The sequence below is a fragment of the Lithobates pipiens genome, unplaced genomic scaffold (genome assembly GCF_037356315.1).
Source record: "Lithobates pipiens isolate NorthernLeopardFrog02 unplaced genomic scaffold, aLitPip1_a1.2 Scaffold_25, whole genome shotgun sequence".
Taxonomy (NCBI): domain Eukaryota; kingdom Metazoa; phylum Chordata; class Amphibia; order Anura; family Ranidae; genus Lithobates; species Lithobates pipiens.
The window spans coordinates 221,736,265-221,755,379 of record NW_027507787.1 but is presented as its reverse complement, the minus strand read 5'-3'; the positions used below and the strand labels follow the sequence as shown (position 1 = coordinate 221,755,379).

Below are 19,115 nucleotides of genomic sequence, written 5' to 3'. Positions count from 1 at the left end.
GCCTCCTGAATGGCGGGCAAGAAGGTTAGTGTGAAAATAATGAAAATTAATCCATTATCATCACACAATTGGGTGGGATCAGGGCGCACTCTCTGCGCCCCAAACCCACCCAGTTTTGAAGCCTATTAGAACCTCTGGCTCTAATCAGGTGCTTCAAAAAGTACCACCCCTCCCGCCCCCACCATGGGAATCCATGCGTCCGGCGTCCTGAAAGGGGAAGGCGCATGGATGTGGGGGGGGGGGGGGGGCGGCGCCCGTGTGTCCACAATGCATGGGCATTTGTTTCATGGCATTTTTATTAATAATTTTTTTTTTTTACTAGTAATGGCGGTGATCAGCAATTTTTACTGTGACTGCGACATTATGGCGGAAACATTGGACAATTTTGACACATTTTTGGGACCACTGGCATTTATACAGCGATCAGGGCTATACAATTCCACTGATTACTGTAAAAATGACACTGGCAGTGAAGGGGTTAACCACTAGCTGCCTAGGAAGGCAAATGTTAAATGTGTCCTAGGGAGTGATTCTAACTGTTAGGGGGCGTGGCTACGTCTGACACATCACTGATCATAGCTCCCGATCACAGGGAGCTATGGAGAAGGGAAAGCCGCCGCTCCAGGCCGATCTACCTGATTGGTTTCCAGACAAAGGGAGTCACGGGTGCAGGCTAATTGCACAAACCAATGGATAGAGAAATGCTATGAGTAAGCGCTAATTTCAGCACGAAACGCACCAGCACTTTTTTGTTTCATGTTCTCTTTTTTGCTGTGGTTTGTGTGATGTAGTGATTTTTTACTTGAAAAATAAAGGCACCATCTATTTCAGATTCGATCCGGAGTGTGGCTGTCCAGAGTTTTCCTTTCTCTATCCACAGGGAGCTATGATCAGTGACAGTGTCACTAGGCAGAACGGGGAGATGCTTGTCTACATTAGCATCTCCCTGTTCTTCAGCTCTGTGAGACGATCGTGGGACCCGCGATCCCACTCACAGAGCTTGCGGCAGGGTCACGCGTGTGCCACCGCCGGCGCGCAACCACGCGGTGGCAAATTCAAAGGGGCGTACCTGTACGCCCATTTGCCCAGCCGTGCCATTCTGCGGATGTAAGTGTAGATGCGGCGGGCGGCAAGTGGTTAAAACAATGCAGGGTCCACATTCACCTTTCCTTCTTGTTCATGCCACTCCATTCAGCTGCAGCAGGGAAGAAAAATACCCAGTTCTTTAGAGTACAGGAAGCAATGTCCTCCCAAGTGATAGCTCACTAGTGTTTGGTAAGATCAGGGCCAGGACAAGGGGTGGGGGGGGGGGGGAGGGTGGCTGCCCTGGGCGCAATGGTTTTTACTATAGGGATGGGGGCGCCTTTCTTCTGCTACAAGGCTGAAAGGAGTAGTAACATTGCCATTTATTTTAACAAGCAGTGCTGGGTGTATGAGGGGCGCAGTTTGGCATCTTTTCCCTGGTTGCTGGATGACCTTTCCCCAGTTCTGGCTAAGATACCCACCTATCACATGTGGGCTGGGAAAGCATACTAAGCCCTAAGTAAGTGCAAAGTTGGGTTACAGGTGTCCTCTGATTGGTCATCAGGGGAGCAAAGGGAAGGTAAATGCTCTTGGGTTAGTTGGGGAAGCATTAAATTGAACCTGTTCCTGCAAGATTGGAAGTTAAGGAAGTTTTAAAAGGGAGCGCACAAGTAATTAGTTAACCACTTCAATACTGATCACTTTCGCCCCCTTCCTTCCCAGGCCAATTCTCAGCTTTCAGCGCCCTCGCACTTTCAATAAGAATTGCGCGGTCATGCAACACTGTATTCAAATGAAATTTTTTTATAATTTTGTTCACACAAATAGAGCTTTCTTTTGGTGGTATTTATTCACAAATCATTTTTTTATTTTTTTTGCGACATAAGCGAAAAAAAGCAGAAATATATATATATATATATATATATATATATATATATATATATATATATATATATATATATATATTCTTCTTTCTGTTTTAAAAGAAATCCAATAAAATATAATTTTGGCATAAATTTAAGCCAAAATGTATTCTGCTACATGTCTTTGGTAAAAAAAAAATCCTGTTAAGTGTATAGTGATTGGTTTGTGTGATCACAGACAGATGTGCGCAGATGATCATGCACAGATGTGCGTAGATGATCACGGACATTTGTGTGCAGATGATCATTGAGAGATCTGATTTTACTGTTATATATGTGGGGGACAGGTTTTTTTACTGTGTGGGGATAGTGTTTTGGGGACACTATTTTGGGGACATTGTGATTTTACATTGTGTGTGGACACTGGGTCGGTGATCAGTGTGTAAAAATCTGTAAAAAACAGCTCACACTCATCTCACTGATCACCGGCTGGTTTCAGTGATCCGCTCTCCTCTCCTCACTGACAACTTCTGTGTGAGGAGAGGAGAGCCGATCGCCTAGCAACCGTCTCTCTATTTACATCACATGATGTAAGGTAAAAAACCTTCTGCCTCTATAACCACTTGAAGCACCTCCCACTCAGCCACTACACATATACGGCTGGGTGGGAGCTCTCTCCTTTTGAGTGGACGTTCGGGAACATCCCTCTGAAGGAAGGGGATCAGACGCATGCATGCCTGTGCAGCGGCGTGATCCCAATGCGCTTGTGTCACCCGGATACGGCGCATCTCCGATCAGCAGGAAGGCTCTGTAATTGGCCCTTCTAATCACATGACGGTTGTGTCCAATCACAGAGCCTTCCTGCTGATCGGAGATGCGCCGTATCCGGGTGACACAAGCGCATTGGGATCACGCCGCTGCACAGGCACGCATGCGTCTGATCCCCTTCCTTCAGAGGGATGTTCCCGAACGTCCACTCAAAAGGAGAGAGCTCCCACCCAGCCGTATATGTGTAGTGGCTGAGTGGGAGGTGCTTCAAGCGGTTATAGAGGCAGAAGGTTTTTTACCTTAATGCATTCTCTGCATTAAGTTAAAATAAACCTTACGTGGTTAGTTTCAGCTACACCCCCCTCCCCCCTTTTATACTGACCTGAGCTCAAACTCGATACAGCACTGTGCCAGGGCTGCTGATAAGGCAATACAGCCAGCCCTCCTGTACTGGGCCCAGGCCCCATCAGTTAAAAAGGGGGACCCAGGCACCTGTTGAGCAAGAGGTCCAGCTGTACTGTCTTTTTACAGACACCAATCCTCTTCTGGCTCCCCCTGCAGTGCTGCCAGCTTCTCATCTTCTTTCCCCCTCTGGCTGCACTACAAGAGATTGTGGTTCTAGCACATGCGTCCCCTCCATCTGCTGTCCGGGCCCCCCGTGTGCCTCTTTCCCCTGCAGCGCTGCCAGCTGCCCTTTTCTCCTATCCTGGCATCTGCTGAAGGCATACAAGAGGATGTTTCAAGATGGAGAGTGGGGGAAGGGGTCGGTAAATATGTAATTTATTGGCCCCTTCCTTTCCTGAATGAACACAGTGAGCAACCGGTGTTAATCACTCCTGTGTCCATTCATCACTGAAGCACAGTAAACTGTGTTTACTATGCCTCCGTTTGTGAATGAGCAGGAAGCCTCAGAGCACATCCTATTTATTCATCTGTGCAGCTGTGACTACAGAGAAAAGGACTGATAAATCTAGGACCTTAGTCACTTTTGGATGGGGAAGGGGACCCTGTCAGGTAGGCTATATGGGGTCCCATGATTTTTAAAAGTAGCGCTGACTGTGCCCGACAGCAGCATTTCTCGGCTCTCTCCCTTCTCACTGGACTTGGAGGCAGCAGTAGGAGCTATTGGTTGCTGCTGCTGTCAATCATAGCCTATGAGGATGGAGCATGGGTGGGTTTGAGCCCAGCTTGGGATCGAGCCAGCATGAGTCCCCCCATAGCAAGTGGCTTGCTATGGGGCACTCGTAATGGGGAGAGGAGCCAGCTGGCAGGGAACCCCAGAAGAATGGGATCAAGGCAGCTCTGTGCACAGAGCAGGTAAGTATAACATGTCTGTTATTTTAAAAAGAAAAAAAAGTGTTTTCTTTTACAATCACTTAAAATATGTTAACGAGAAAGCCACTGCAGATAATAATAAAAACAAGTCAATAGCAAGGCCCTTGTGATATGACTTTTGTGGGACTCCATCCACCTGACTTCTCAAACCCACATCAACACTACAGATCATCCAAGTGACTCATAACGGTTGATGCAATTCACTATAACCTGATATTACCCAAGATGCAGTGATCTCAGAGACTGCTACACAAACATGGGTATTGGCTCACAAATGCTCCCACCTCGGTTTGCCCGGTCCAACGATAATACCAGAGACAGAGTAAGTCCAAAAGTTAAGCCCAAAATTCCGTAACATACTGCAGCAATAATAACAGTGCACTATGGTAACTCAGGCTAATAAGATACAATCACATACTACAAAACAGGAACCCCTGTATCTCAAAATCACTTATGTAGCACTGACTCCCGAAGGAGCGGCTGATTTAATTGGGCTTACCGTTACCTTCTTCACCTCGTGTGTGTCTAGGGGTTTCCCGAGGTAGATGGCCCAAGAACTGTAGAGACTGATGCCAGATCCACTTAAAGGGATTTTTATTTGCAAAAATAGTTAACGAACACAGTCTCTCAACATAGGGTGCTAATATTTTAGATTGTAAGCTCTATCGAGCAAGGCCCTCTGCTTCCTCTTGTACCAAATTGTAATGTAACTGTAATGTCTGCCCTCATGTTGTAAAGCGCTGAGCAAACTGTTGGCGCAATATGAAACCTGTATAATAATAATACTAATAATAATAATAATAATATAGTGCTAATTCAAAATAGGAAAAGTCTCTCACATCAGGAAATCCAGAGAATAGCCATTCACAGCTGGATCCTCACCCTTATCGGATAGTCCTTCTCTCACCAGCCCTAGCAGCCAACAGGGTGTTTCAATCAGACCAAGTCTCTGCCACAGTCTTGCTATAGAACACTTGAGTAAAACTGAAAGTTTGTAGAACACTTGGAGAACCCTCGTATGGTACCAATATCTTGCAGCCGGTCCGGCGATACCACACGAGACCAGATTCACTTGGGGTCTTTCAACTTGTCCAGGCTCTTGCTGAGAAGCCAACCTTTCACAGTTGCTGGACCTCTCCACAAACCGAGACGGCAACAGACCACCTTTGAATCCTTCTTTCAGTTTCTTTGCCTCGGGCTAGCCAGCCCTGAGACCTATAGTCGGGTGGATCTACACCCCAGACCATGAGAGTCCTGGGGGCTGATCAGGAGGGCCAGGACCATCAGCCAGAAAGCACTTCTGGACCGGAACCCCCGAAGCACGTGACGTCAGCACCTTAAGTACCCTGGGCTGCTTCCGAGAGAGAGTAAACCCTTAATGCACCCAACTAGACTACGTTCTGGACCCTGCCAGGGATGGCAGCGCCACCCATGGTCAGGCAGAACACCATGCAGTCCAGCCAACTGACACTGAGTTCAAAATTTAGAATAATTAAACCCAAAACCAAACTGCGGTTCCAGGAAAAGTTAAATGACAAAACATATAGCGCATGCTCTTCAGGTGCCGGCGCTACACTTACAAGGGGTTTTCTATTCTTTTTCTATGGCAGATTACATCACTATTTATGGGAAAGGAGAGTTCAGCTCATAAATACTGTATTTACAGGGGTAAAAAAACAATTGTTTTTGCATCCCAGCAACAAGGCAGGACATCGTGCCTGGTAATGGCCTATGGGTATAACAATGAAATTAATGAACATTTTACAAAGCTGCACAGTTTTTTAATACTTACCGGGCCCCTTGCTGCATATGTAGGCAATTTTGTTTTGTTATTCCTTTATTTTTTCAAAGAAAGTTACATTCAACAGCCAAAGTATGCAATAATAACCAATAACACAGTCAAATAGCACAGAAAGGGTCACATAATCAGTGTTATAGAACAACAAGCCCAGCGCTGCACAGTAAAACTATTATGCTCCATACACACGGTCGGACATTTCGACCACAAAATCTGTCGAATTTTTTCAGACGGATTTTAGTCGAAACTTGTGTTGCATACACACGGTCGCACAAAGTTGTCGTAAAATCAGATCGTTCTGAACGAGGTGACGTCAAACACGTACGTCAGGACTATAAATGGGCCAGTAGCCAATAGCTTTCATCTCTTAGTTTATTCTGAGCATGTGTAGCACTTTGTCAGTCGGAATTGTCTACACACGATTGGAATTTATGCGATTAGATTTTGGTTTTGGAAAATTTTAGATCCTGCTCTCAAACTTTCGACAAATCTGACGGAAAAAGTCAGATGGAGCTCACACACAGTCGGAGTTTTCGACAACATGATCCAATCGCGCATTTTCCGTTGGAAAATCCGACCGTGTGTATGGGGCATAACGGTTGTGAGGATAATGGTAAGTGTGTAAAGCTGGGAAGCTCGACAAGCGACTATAGGGAAGACCCAAAACAGATACATGAATGCAAAAAGAGTATAATAAAATAAAATAAAGTAAAGTAACATAGATTAGAACTATGGCTGTGAAAATGATAGATTAATTCCTCGATTAATCGTTAATTGTTTTGATCGATCAAAATACTCACCTCTCTGCTGGCTTCCGGGTCTTCAGGGAGTTCTGTCAGACATCCGGTGACGTCATGGACATCGTCACCGGACTTCCCCCCCCTCCCCAAGTGCCTCCGTCTGCTAATGAAGGGAAGGGGGGGAGGAGTCCATGACGTAGACGTTCTGATTGAACGTAGCACATACGTGAGAGGAGCTATGCATGACGTCACCTGCTGGTGCCCTACGGAACTATCACGATTGTCGGCTTTACATGCTGTGTTTTTATCATCTTTATGTGAGTAGTTTGTGTTTTGAACACAAAAATTAAATCTTATACTTAAGCGGTGAGCACTTAGATCTTTTCTTTCCACCCATGACCTGGCGTCCTTGCTGAGATCTAAGGAGACGTGAGAGAAGTTTATGGTCCGTGTTAACCCTTTTGATACCCGCTTGCATGACCACCTGTTTGCACAGGGGTCCATGCCATAAGGTGAGAGTGATTAGTTAGACTGGAGGTGGAGGGATTGTCACGCTACTGTGGAAAAAAAAAAGACTTACGTCAGTGCTACAGTTCGAATTTAAAACTTATTTGTGTGAACTGTGAAGTTAAGTCATGGATTGTGGAAACGAACTACTGTCGGGTGATTGTATATAGTGTATACCACATTTACCACTGACTAATGCAGAGTTACAATGCAAGGAGATCAGCTAAAAGTAGTTGGATCTGTATGTGAGTTATAATTCATCAAAATTAGTTGATTAATTGATTAAAAAAAATTTGATTAATCGAACAAGAACATTTTAATCAGTAACAGCCCTAATTAGAACCTTTTCAGCATAACTGGAGTGCAGCCCTATGGCCCGCCTAGCTCAGAAATGGGACAATATAAAGAGCAAGATGTAGGCAAGGCATATCTGAATAACATAGCCCACTACCGAGTCAGAGAGATAGAGAAGGTAAAGCTGCCAGAGGGGGGAAGGGTTTGGGTATTAGGCATCCCCAAAGCATGAAAGAAACGGGATAAGGAGAGGAGAGAAAGAATGAATGCAGGGAGAGCCTCTTGCCCAGGGAGTGGGATTAAATCTTGGAGGTCAGATCGACTGTGCCACCTCTCGAAGATAGGGTTACGGTGTACACAAAATGATTCCAAGGTCTCCAGGTCTCACAAAAGGTCTCTTCCCATTTATGCAAGGTAGCAGTGAGGTCCTCCATGTCTCTCAATTTGTTTACTTTAGTGAACCACAGAGATTTTGATGAGGGGCTCAACAATCTCCAACATATTAACTTTATTCTTTCTAAATAAACTTTATTGTGAAAAAAAAAAAAAAAAAAAAAAACAATCTCCAACAGAGGGGGATGCATGCCTTGGCCGCATTGAGCAACTGGATTGTAAGGGAGGCCTTATATTTCTTGATCCAGACTCTCTGAGAGATGGAGCAGACAAGCTGCAGGGCTTCCTTCCAGATCCCATTTTTAAGGTGTTTGTGCAGATCACCTCATGCCAAAAGGGCTCAAGTTTAGGACAATTCAAGAAAATTGTCCAAAATATGCACCGCCAGCATACACTAGGAACTTGAGAGAAGAAACGGTGCAAAGTGGTAGGCACCCTGTACCATTTGGGCAAAATCTTGTAACATGTCTCTTGAACCCTGGTAGCTATAGAGGACTTTTGGCCAAAATGAAGGGTCTTCTTCTTCTGAGATTTAGTGAACTGGGTGCCTAAGTCCAACTCCCATTTGGATAAGAAAAGTGGGACAAACCCCTCTGCCGGTCGAGTCAAAGATACTGTATGTAGGCTATTTTATGGCAAAGGTAAACCTAGCTTTTAAAGAAAACCTTTGTCTTGCAAATGCACAGCAAAGTGCTTTTAGTACAGGCTTCAGCTTCCAATCTGACCCTAGCCCACAATTCCACCCAACATATATCCTGCCATTTTTGGGGGGTAGGAGCACATTGTCATGGCACATGACTGTGTTTGTTATCTTATGCTTTTCTTAAGAAAATAATAAAAAAAATATATCCTTTCTGAACTTGCAGACATGTCTATCAAGCCCTATCTCACTCCATGCAAATCTGTATAATCTGTGCTGGACAGAATACTAGTGCCACTGACCTGTGCGTATGTCATGATTGATTCCTTCCACAGATATAACAGCATTTCCAATTCCTCGTCCATACATATCCTTCACAATGCCCTTAATCCCACGGTGAACCTGAAGAAATAAAGGCGAATAAACACAAGACCGACATCAATAACGTTGAACTAATGAATTTTAATATTCAAAAATATAAAGAATGACAAGCTTGCAAGAAACTAGCTGTAACACTGACACTGAGCCTGTCAGTGCTCAGACCATGCGCCGCACACTGCATCAAATTGGTCTACATGGCTTTTGTCCCAGAAGGAAGCCTCTTCTAAAGATTATGCACAAGAAAGCCCACAAACAGTATGTTGAAGACAAGCAGACTAAGGACATGGATTACTGGAACCATGTCCTGTGGTCTGATGAGACCAAGATAAACATATTTGGTTCAGATGGTGTCAAGCGTGTGTGGCAGCAACCAGGTGAGGAGTACAAAGACAAGTGTGTCTTGCCTACAGTCAAGCATGGTGGTGGGAGTGTCATAGTCTGGGGCTGCATGAGTGCTGCCGGCACTGGGGAGCTACAGTTCATTGAGGGAAAAATGAATACCAACATGTACTGTTATATACTGAAACAGAGCATGACCCCCTCCCTTCAGAGACAGGGCCGCAGGGCAGTATTCCAACCCATTCCCGACCAGCCTCTGCAGTTGCACTGCGGCAGGTTGGCTCCCCTGGGCGAAACAACGTTACCTTATGTTGGGTCACCTTTGACCACTGTGGGGCGAATTCGCGCCACTGGAGGTGCACGTGCATGGCGCTGCAGCCGATGCACGTGCCCGTCAGTCACGATGACAGACAGACAGATGTGCTGTCAGGGTGAGGAGAGCGATCTGTTGTTCATACTAAGTATGAACAACAATCGCTCTCCTCACTCAGGCAGTCCCATCCCCCAACAGTTAGAGTCGCTCCCTAGGACACACAATTAACCTCTTGATTGCCCCCCAAGTGTTAACCCCTTCCCTGCCAGTGACATTTACACAATAGTCAGTGCCTTTTTAGAGCACTGATCACTGTATAAATGCCAAAAGTGTCTGATCTGTCCACCCTAATGTCACAGTCCTGATAAAATTCGCTGATCACTGCCATTATTAGTAAAAAAATAAATAAAATAATAATAAAAATGCCATAAATCTTTCCCCTATTTTATAGATGCTATAACTTTTGTGCAAACCAATCAATATACACTTATTGCAATTTTTATTACCAAAAAATATGTAAAAGAATACATATTGGCCTAAACTGAGGGGGAAAAAATGTTTTTTATATATATTTTGGGGGATATTTATTATAGCAAAAAAGTAAAAAAAATTGAGTTTTTCTCAAAATTGTCGCTCTTTTTTTGTTTATATTGCGAAGAATAAAAAACGCTGAGTTGATCAAATACCAACAATAGAAAGCTCTATTTGTGGGGAAAAAAAGGACGTCAATTATGTTTGGGTGCAACGTCGCACGACCACGCAATTGTCAGTTAAAGCAACGCAGTGCAGAATCGCAAAAAGTGCTTTGGTCAGGAATGGGGTAAAATTTTTCGGGGCTGAAGCAGTTAAATCTATCAATACTCCCCGCTGACACCACCGATTGTGGAAAAGAGTTCCTGACAGTCAAAAACCCCCTGCGCAGCTTAAAGTGGATGTAAAACCTCTCCTATACCCAGTGAAGTGAACCGCCTCAGATGATACAGAGAGATGAAATAAATCTCCCTACTTGTTTTACATGTATATCTGCTGTCTTCAGCTTTATATATTCTTTAGAATTCTACCATTGTGGTAGAATTTTTATTTGCTCACTCAGCAGTAGGAGTTAATTCTTGGCATACATTGTGTGACAGCTGATTGGAGGAAAGGCACACACCCCCTTCTCCACATAGGCTGAGGAACGAAGATACTTTCAGAGCTGCGCTGTGACAAGACAAGCGCTCTGCTAATCTATTTATAGCACCCACCTTGACAAAAAATTTCAGGCTGTTTTTATCTCCCATCTCAGAAGTTATCATGCTGATAACAGAGGAATGAAACAGCAGAAAGACACGGGGCTTTGGAGAGAGCTAAGTAAACACTACACGTATATGTGCCTAGGTCAAATTTCATGAATCGGTTCACATCCACTTTTAGGTTAAACCGCTTCTCATCCCTTCTCATTGTGTGGCCCCATGTCTCCTTACACTCCCTGAGACTCAATAGTTTCCTACCTATGCTGGGATCACCATTGAGATATTTGTATATCGCTATCATATCACCTCTCAAGTCTACTCCAGGGAGAATATGTTTAGTGCTTGTTGTTCCTCATAATGGAGGTTCTCCAGTTACCTTACTAATTTTGTTGCCCTTCTCTGGACTTTCTCCAGGTCCAGCACATCCTTTAAGCCCTTGTACACACGGTCTGACATTCTGACAGAAAATGTCCGATCGGACCACGTTGTCGGATAATCCAACCGTGTGTGGGCTACATCGGACTGTTTCCGTCGGAATGTCCGACCAACAAAGTTTTAGAGCTGGGCTATAAAATTTTCCGACAACATGATCCGATCGGACAAAGTCAGATCGTTTGTAGAGAATTCCGATCGGACAAAGTGCCACGCATGCTCATATCAATTTCCTAGACCAAAGCTATTGGCTACTGGCCTGAACGTAGTCCCGTCGTAACTAAATAACGTCATCACGTTACGAACGATCTTTTGTCCGACCGTGTGTATGCAACACACGTTTCGGACAAAATCCGTAGGACAAAATCAGACAGATTTTGTTGTCGGAATGTCCGACCGTGTGTACAAGGGCTTTGAATGGTGACCTGGACAGAGTACTTCAGATGCGGCTGAACCAGAGTTGTAAATAGTGTCAGGATTATAGTTTTATCTCTGAAGTAAAGTCCCTTTTTAATGTATGCTAATAGTCTGCTTGCTTGGCTTGCTGCAGTTTGGCATTGCATGCTATCGCTCAGTCTGTCATCTACTAGGACCCCCAGATCTTTCCCCATCCTGGATAGTCAGGCTTGATCATTCTTATAATGGATTCTATCATATTCACCTGAAATATACAGCCATATGCTGGTGTTTTAAAAGCTGTGTCTATTCAGCCAAAAGAGATTTGTGAGGTTTGGATTTAAGACTTGGCTCACAATTGGAGTTCCAATTCATAACAAAGGTGTTCAGTAAAGTTGAGGTTATTCTCTGTACAGGTCACTTGAGTTCCGCCACATAAAACCAAACCATGGAAAATAACTTTTTCCTAAATTTCTGCCTCAAGGTTGGAAGCGCACAGTTAAAAGTCTAAAAGTCTAAAATGTCTTTCTATGCTGTAGCATCATCAGTACTCATCATTAGAAACATCTGAACTCTCAATAATTTGGAGGGTTAGACACTTTTGGCTATAGAGTGTATAATTACAAATATACACATAAATCAGGTATTTTCCAAATATTCGTAAGGTTATTTTTTATTAACAATAAACTGATCTATTTTAAAAAGGAAACTTTCACATATAGTGCAGTGAAAAAGTATTCATACCTCTTGAAATTTTCAAAATTTCGTCATGTTACAATCAAAAACGTAAATGTATTTTATTGGGATTTTATGTGATAGACCAACACAAAGTGGCACATAATTGTAAAGTGGAAGGAAAATGATAAATGGTTTTCTTTTTTTTTTTTTACAAAAAGTGTGGCGTGCATTTGTATTAAGCCCCCTTTACTCTGATACCCCTAACTAAAATCTCGTGGAATCATTTGCCTTCAGAAGTCACCTAAATAGTAAGTAGAGTCCATCTGTGTTAAATGTAATCTCAGTAAAAATACAGCTTTTCTGTAAAGCCCACAGAGGTTTGTTAGAGAACCTTAGTGATCAAACAGCATCATGAAGACCAAGGAACACACCAGACAGGTCAGGGATAAAGTTGTGAAGAAGTATAAAGCAGGGTTAGGTTATAAAAAAAATGGGGGGGCGTGTCCGGACGAGGAGCGAGAAGGACGTGCGGTGGCCGAGCTCCGTACAGGACGGGTGAAATCCACCGCCATCCACCGCCATCCACCCCTTAAAATCGGGGATAATAAGACACCGGACTTGTGTTGAGCCCGGGGACCACGGAACTGTCCCCCGGAGGCCATCTGACGGGACATATCTACCCGTAGCGGCATACCCACACAGGCCGCATCGCGGAGCACCCGGCGCCATATTGCGGCCTACGAGGTCACCGGCCCACGTCAGCCTCTGCCGTAGCGCCACTGTAGTAAAGAGAGAGCGCGCTCGGCGGGCAAGCAAGCACCGCCGCTCACCCGGAGACATTGCGGCTGGAACGACAGGGCACAGCGTCCAGCGGACTCCCGGAGCGGCCATCCAGGCCCTGGAACCGGCCTACATCATCACCAGGCTGCAGTGAGTATAAACGCGCCCCCCCCCCCCCCCCTCTCGAGGTGGACTTAGTGGGCGCATACACTCTATACTGTTCTGGGGAGCAGATACTGGGGGCATAGGAATTAAATCAAGCGGAACACAGCTACACGGCCACCAGAGTAAGGAAAGCCTGAGGCTCCGGCCTACTCACTGGAGACGGCGGCCATCTTGCTACTCCAAGCACACCCTGAGTCTCCCCACCTAACACTAACTCTGTTTGGACTATAACCACCTAATCCTACCCTAGCATAACCCCAGCACTGGTGCATACCCCACTAGTAATACAGTTCTTCTACCCAAGAACTGGCAAACTCTATCACAGGGGCAGTGGCCTGGTGAGCAACACACATGCCTGTAATGTAGAAAAATCCTGGTGACCAGAGGGGCCTGTGCACTGAAAACAGACCTGATAGCCGAATATGTCCACGCAATCAAGGTGAAGCACACACAGCCATAATCTCCGTTCTCTGGGAACACCCCAGAAGAAAAAAAAGAGCTCGCCAGCAAACCTTAGCAAGTTTAAATATTGTGGAGGGAGTAAAAGCTCCAAAATGGCACTGTCACAGAGAAACAGTATTGTCGAAGATATGGAAGATGACGAAGTCTCCCTATCAGCATCTGAAGACTCAGCCGCAGGAAGCGGTAAAAACGACCAACTTCTTACCTACGCAGCTATGGCGGACATTGCCGCTGATATCAAAAGCTCTTTTGCTGCAGCAATCACAGATATAAAAACCGAGCTAATGAGACTAACTGAGCAAATGGCAATCTCAGACAGAGCTGGGAAAAGGAGGGACAGAGCACTGGTCAGACTGGACGATATCACAAAATCGCACTCCCAACATTTGATCGATATGAACAGGCAGATTGAAGACCTGGACAACCGTGGTAGACAGAACAATATCAGGATCAGAGGAGTGCCTGAAACGGTATCCCCAGACCAAATTAGACCAGCCCTAACCGCTATCTTTAATACTCTAATCGAACGGCCGGAACAATCCCCCATCGAATTTGACAGGGCACATAGGGCTCTCAGACCCAGAGCGCAGGACGGAATCCCCCCCAAGGGACATCATCTGCTGCCTAACTAACTTCAGCTTGAAGGAAGACATTCTCCAAAAAGCACGGATGAAGGAAAGGATAGTGCATGAAGAAGCCACGATTCAACTTTTCCAAGACCTTTCACCCATCACACTTAAAAATAGAAGAGCTCTACGTCCACTTTTAGAAGTACTGAAGCAAAAAGGAATCAACTACAGATGGAAATTCCCATTCGCACTACAAGCAAACTTCCTGGGAAAACAACATATGCTAAAAGTCCCTGATGACCTCAAAAAATTCTGTGAGGAACTACAAATTACACCGCTGGAACTCCCGGACTGGTATGCTGAATTCCTCACACCACCGGCAATCAACAATCCACAATTCACGGCGGGACCTCCTCACGCGCAATCGCCTTATCAGCTAGGCAAGCACCGCAGAAGCACTGACAGACACAACTTTGAATCCCCAGCATCCTCTAAAAGTGCCAGGAGCCCGAAGGCAAGGGACCCAAGAGGCTACTGAAGTGGCTACAATTTCTACGATACACATTTTGGCTTGAAGCAAGTTACTATCCAGTTTCCTGGTATGGAACTTTGATATGGCGCAACCCACCTTGTTTTGTTCTATTTTTTGAGCGACTCACCCATTATCCCATCCGGCGGCTGTGACTATTTTTTCGCAACAGGGGAGCCAACAACCCTAAGAGCTAAAAGTTCACAAGCCAAGGCTGCTCTCTGAAATCCACACCGGCAAATGATACGACCTGCCTATCTGGGGCCCCCTTTCCCCCCCCCCTTTTTTTTTTTTTTCTTTTTTTTTTTTCTTTTTTTTTTCTTCTCTTCCCTAACCATTGTTTGATCTACACATTCAGTGGAGAGACTATAATACCCTGCGGCAACGCTGTTCACTTCTATTTTATTATGCTTTAACTTTTATCTTTTATTTAGGTTCTGAAAATGGCAAAAGAGTTAAGCGTCTTACATGTCGCCACTTGCACGTGTGACTTTCCCCCATGTCCTCTGAGATGGTGTCTCTCTTTTGACTGCAGAACCGTGAGTAGCATTGCAAGAGTCACCGCTTTATATTTCCCCCCCCCCCAACATAACAAGGGGGAAGGCATACCCTAACGACTTATGGCAGGGAGCAGTGACTGGTTGACCCTAAGGGCACTATTTAATATATCTTGACTGCACCTTCTTTATGCATAACCCAGGCAACCATCAGCGAAGTTCCTCCTCCCTAACCCGCTTAGACTTACCTTGCTTTGGGACTGTGAGAACGGGCTGGACCTTATATGGGAAGGACACCACACTGTGCCTTACTGTGGAAATAGACACACCTATCAATGATCTTGTGGCTCCCCTACTTGATGTGGGAAACTCACTGTCCTTGCACAGGGATTAAAATGCCCACAGGGTACACGGAGGCATCTGGTCCTCAGTATGCAATACAGAGAGGTGAAAGTCAAATGCTCAGGATATGGGTTAAAAGTTTATAAGTTTTTTTAAGCTAGTATTTGTTATACAGCCTGGCGCCCAGGCCATAGTTCCTTTTGAATGGTTTATACTGTGTTTATAATGTTAATCTCTTCCGCGAACTGGTTAATGGCAACTCGCACATCCCCTTCCCCTCTCTCCCCCCACTACTCAAGTCTACTGTAGCTTATAATAGTTGCTAATAGATGGTCTCAGATACCTTACCTACAGATAACCGAAAGCTGTACAGGTCTCCTCCACTGGTCACCTTCATCACTGCCATAGCACAGTCCAAAGAAACAGTCGTTGCTAGACTGTTTGTTGATCACCTCCCACTCTCCCCCAAAGGGAAAGTACTAACACATACGCACGTTAATTATCTCCCAAACTGACCCACCACCAACTGGTGGCTGGTGGGTACTCCTCTTCTTATACCCTAACCACTTACGTCTTTTTTCCTCCTTACCCCCTAACCTAACTCCCCCTCCTCCCCACTCCCACCCCCCCCCCTCTCTTACCCCCACGCACGTTCGCAATTTCCTTCTCAAACCCAAAGCATCGTATCCTAACACACTCTGTGTCACTAACATCTTTTGTGAACACCGTTCACACACGCAGCTTCTCCAGAACCTGCCCATCCTAGATTAAAAGACAGGATGGCATATGCTTTCTTAGGGAAAACACCAACTCTTATCTCACATAATGTAAATGGTCTGAATACTCCTGAAAAATGGTCTAAATTGTTTAGAGAACTTAAAAAAGTACGCCCCTTAGTGGTATTTCTACAAGAGACCCACTTCAAAGATAAGAGTATTCCTAAACTCACTGACAACGTATACACAAAAGTCTACCACTCTACCAACCCCCATGCTAAAACAAAGGGAGTGTCCATCCTTTTGAACAAAGACGCGCCCTTTGACCTGAAGCACCAACTTACTGACCCTGAGGGAAGATATTTGTTTCTGAAGGGCACATGGGAGGGATCCCCTATAACACTTGCTAACGTGTACTTCCCGAATACATCCCATGTGCCATTCTGTAGCAAAATAATTGAAGAACTTAAATGGTTTGCAGAGGGGTGTGTTCTTCTGGGAGGGGACTTTAACATTCCTCTTTCCCCCCTCAGGGATACCTCTTCTGGACACACCCACGTCAGTTACAGGCTTCTCACACGAATGAAATCACTATTGCAGTCTCTGCATGGAGATCCGTCCATCCATCAGAGAAGGACTTTACTTTTTTTTCCGCACCTCACAAACGGTACTCAAGAATTGACATGATCTTCGTCTCACAAAGGGACCTGGGCAATTTACTTGCAGCCGAGATAGGCATTATTGCCCTCTCTGACCATGCACCCACAGCTATCTCAATAGAACTGGGTGCACACAGCAAACCTGCGTTTAATTGGAGACTCAACCCTACACTCCTCACTGACCAAATAGTGAGAGATGACATCCACAACACGATTAGTGCATACTTCCACAACAACACTGACAATGATACAAACCCACTAAACAACTGGGAAGCCCACAAATCAGTGGTGAGGGGTGAACTGATAAAGTGGGGCGCCAGGAAGAAAAGGGAAAGAGAGGGAGAAATCACAAAACTATCCCAGCAAATTGCTAACTTGGAATTACAACATAAACAATCTCACTCTCTCCGGGTAGAAGAGCAACTGACCGAATGCAGAAAGGCACTACGCCTTTTACTAGATCTCAAAATTAAAAGATCCCTGTTTTTCAAAAAAAATATTTTCTACGAACAAGGAGACAAGAGTGGGAAACAACTAGCTAAGGCCCTGAAAGAAGCAACACTATCAAGTCATATACACGCCATAAGGGACAAAGAGGGGACTCTGAAATATAAGTCTAAAGAAATGGCAGACCTGTTTCACAATTATTATGCCAAACTATACGATCTGCCGGCCCAACACAAACCATCCCACATAACTCACACAAAACAAGAAGCAATCAAAGACTTTTTGGGAAACAGCAATCTACCTTCCCTGGCAAGTGAGGACGCACACAGACTGGATGACCCTATAACTATATCAGAAATCTCAGACGCAATATTAGATTTAAAAACATTAAAGAGCCCTGGCCCCGATGGTTTTACATCACAATACTATAAGACTTACACAATCTCCCTCTTGAAACCTCTCCAGTCTGCTTTTAACTTTCTAGCAAAACACAGAAACAACTCCAATTCATTCCTAATGGCACACATAGCTGTGATCCCCAAACCGAACAAGGACCATTCTGACTGCGCAAACTTCAGACCCATTTCACTCCTAAATGTTGATCTCAAGATCCTGGCCAAAATACTTGCCAATAGATTAAAACCCCTTCTGGCAAAGATCATAGGCCCGGAACAAGTGGGTTTCATGCCAGGTAGGGAAGCTCGTGACAACACTACTAAGGCATTGAATCTGATCCACTTTGCTCAAACCTCTAAAACAGCTGGAATATTGCTTTTCACTGACGCAGAAAAGGCTTTCGATAGGGTCTCCTGGGGTTACATGATGGACACCTGTGCCCATATTGGACTAAGGGAAAACATGCTATCATGGATCTCGGCCCTCTATCGAAATCCCCAGGCCCAAATTAAAGTAAATAATATACTCTCTGACCCCATCTCGATCCACAATGGAACACGCCAAGGATGTCCTCTATCACCACTCCTCTTCATCCTCACCTTAGAACCCCTAATAAGAACAATCAATTTACACAGAGATATTCAGGGCTTCATAGTAAAAGATCGTGAATACAAAATAGCCGCATATGCGGATGAACTTTTACTCTTCATCACCAACCCACATATATCCTTACCAAACCTTCAAAAAGTGTTTCAAACCTTTGGGTTTATTTCTAATTTTAAAGTGAACCAATCAAAATCTGAAGCACTCAACCTTACCCTCCCACCTGATCAACTTAAGAGACTGAAAGACAACTACCCTTATAAATGGGAACAGACCACACTCAAATACTTAGGAATAAACTTAACTAGCAACATCGATGCTTTATACAACTCCAACTTTAAGCCTCTATTGTACACAATAACGAAAGACCTGCTGAGGTGGCAACCGAAAAAATTCTCATTGTTTGGCAGGGCGTCTATTTTGAAGATGACGATACTGCCTAGACTACTGTACCTATTCAATGCTCTACCCATAAAAATTCCGGAAACCTTTTTTAGCACTCTTCTTAAAGCACAGAGAAGCTTCCTCTGGGCAGACAGAAAACCCAGAATCAATTTCACTTTACTAACGCTTCCCAAAAGTAAGGGGGGTATGGGTCTTCCTGATTTTAAGAAATACTTTCAGGCTGCACATATCACCAGACTCATAGACTGGCACTGCCATGGCCACAATAAAGATTGGGTCCAATTAGAAAGCAACCTAACCTTACATAAAACGCTATACTACCCATGGTCCATGCACTCCAAAAAGGACAAGCAGATAGGACACCCACTGATCGAAAACACAATCAATATTTGGCACAAAATAGCGAGTCTATA

At 44.6% G+C, this 19,115-nt stretch overlaps 1 protein-coding gene across 1 annotated transcript in view; it reads right to left on the bottom strand.

The window, feature by feature from the left end:
* The window catches only part of CPXM2 (carboxypeptidase X, M14 family member 2), a 249,462-nt gene that overhangs the window by 26,880 nt on the left and 203,467 nt on the right, over window positions 1-19,115 (bottom strand). Inside the window, exon 14 of the mRNA XM_077455573.1 lies at window positions 8,664-8,763. Within this exon, the coding sequence (XP_077311699.1) occupies window positions 8,664-8,763 (100 nt within the window). The remainder of the gene's footprint in view (window positions 1-8,663; window positions 8,764-19,115) is intronic.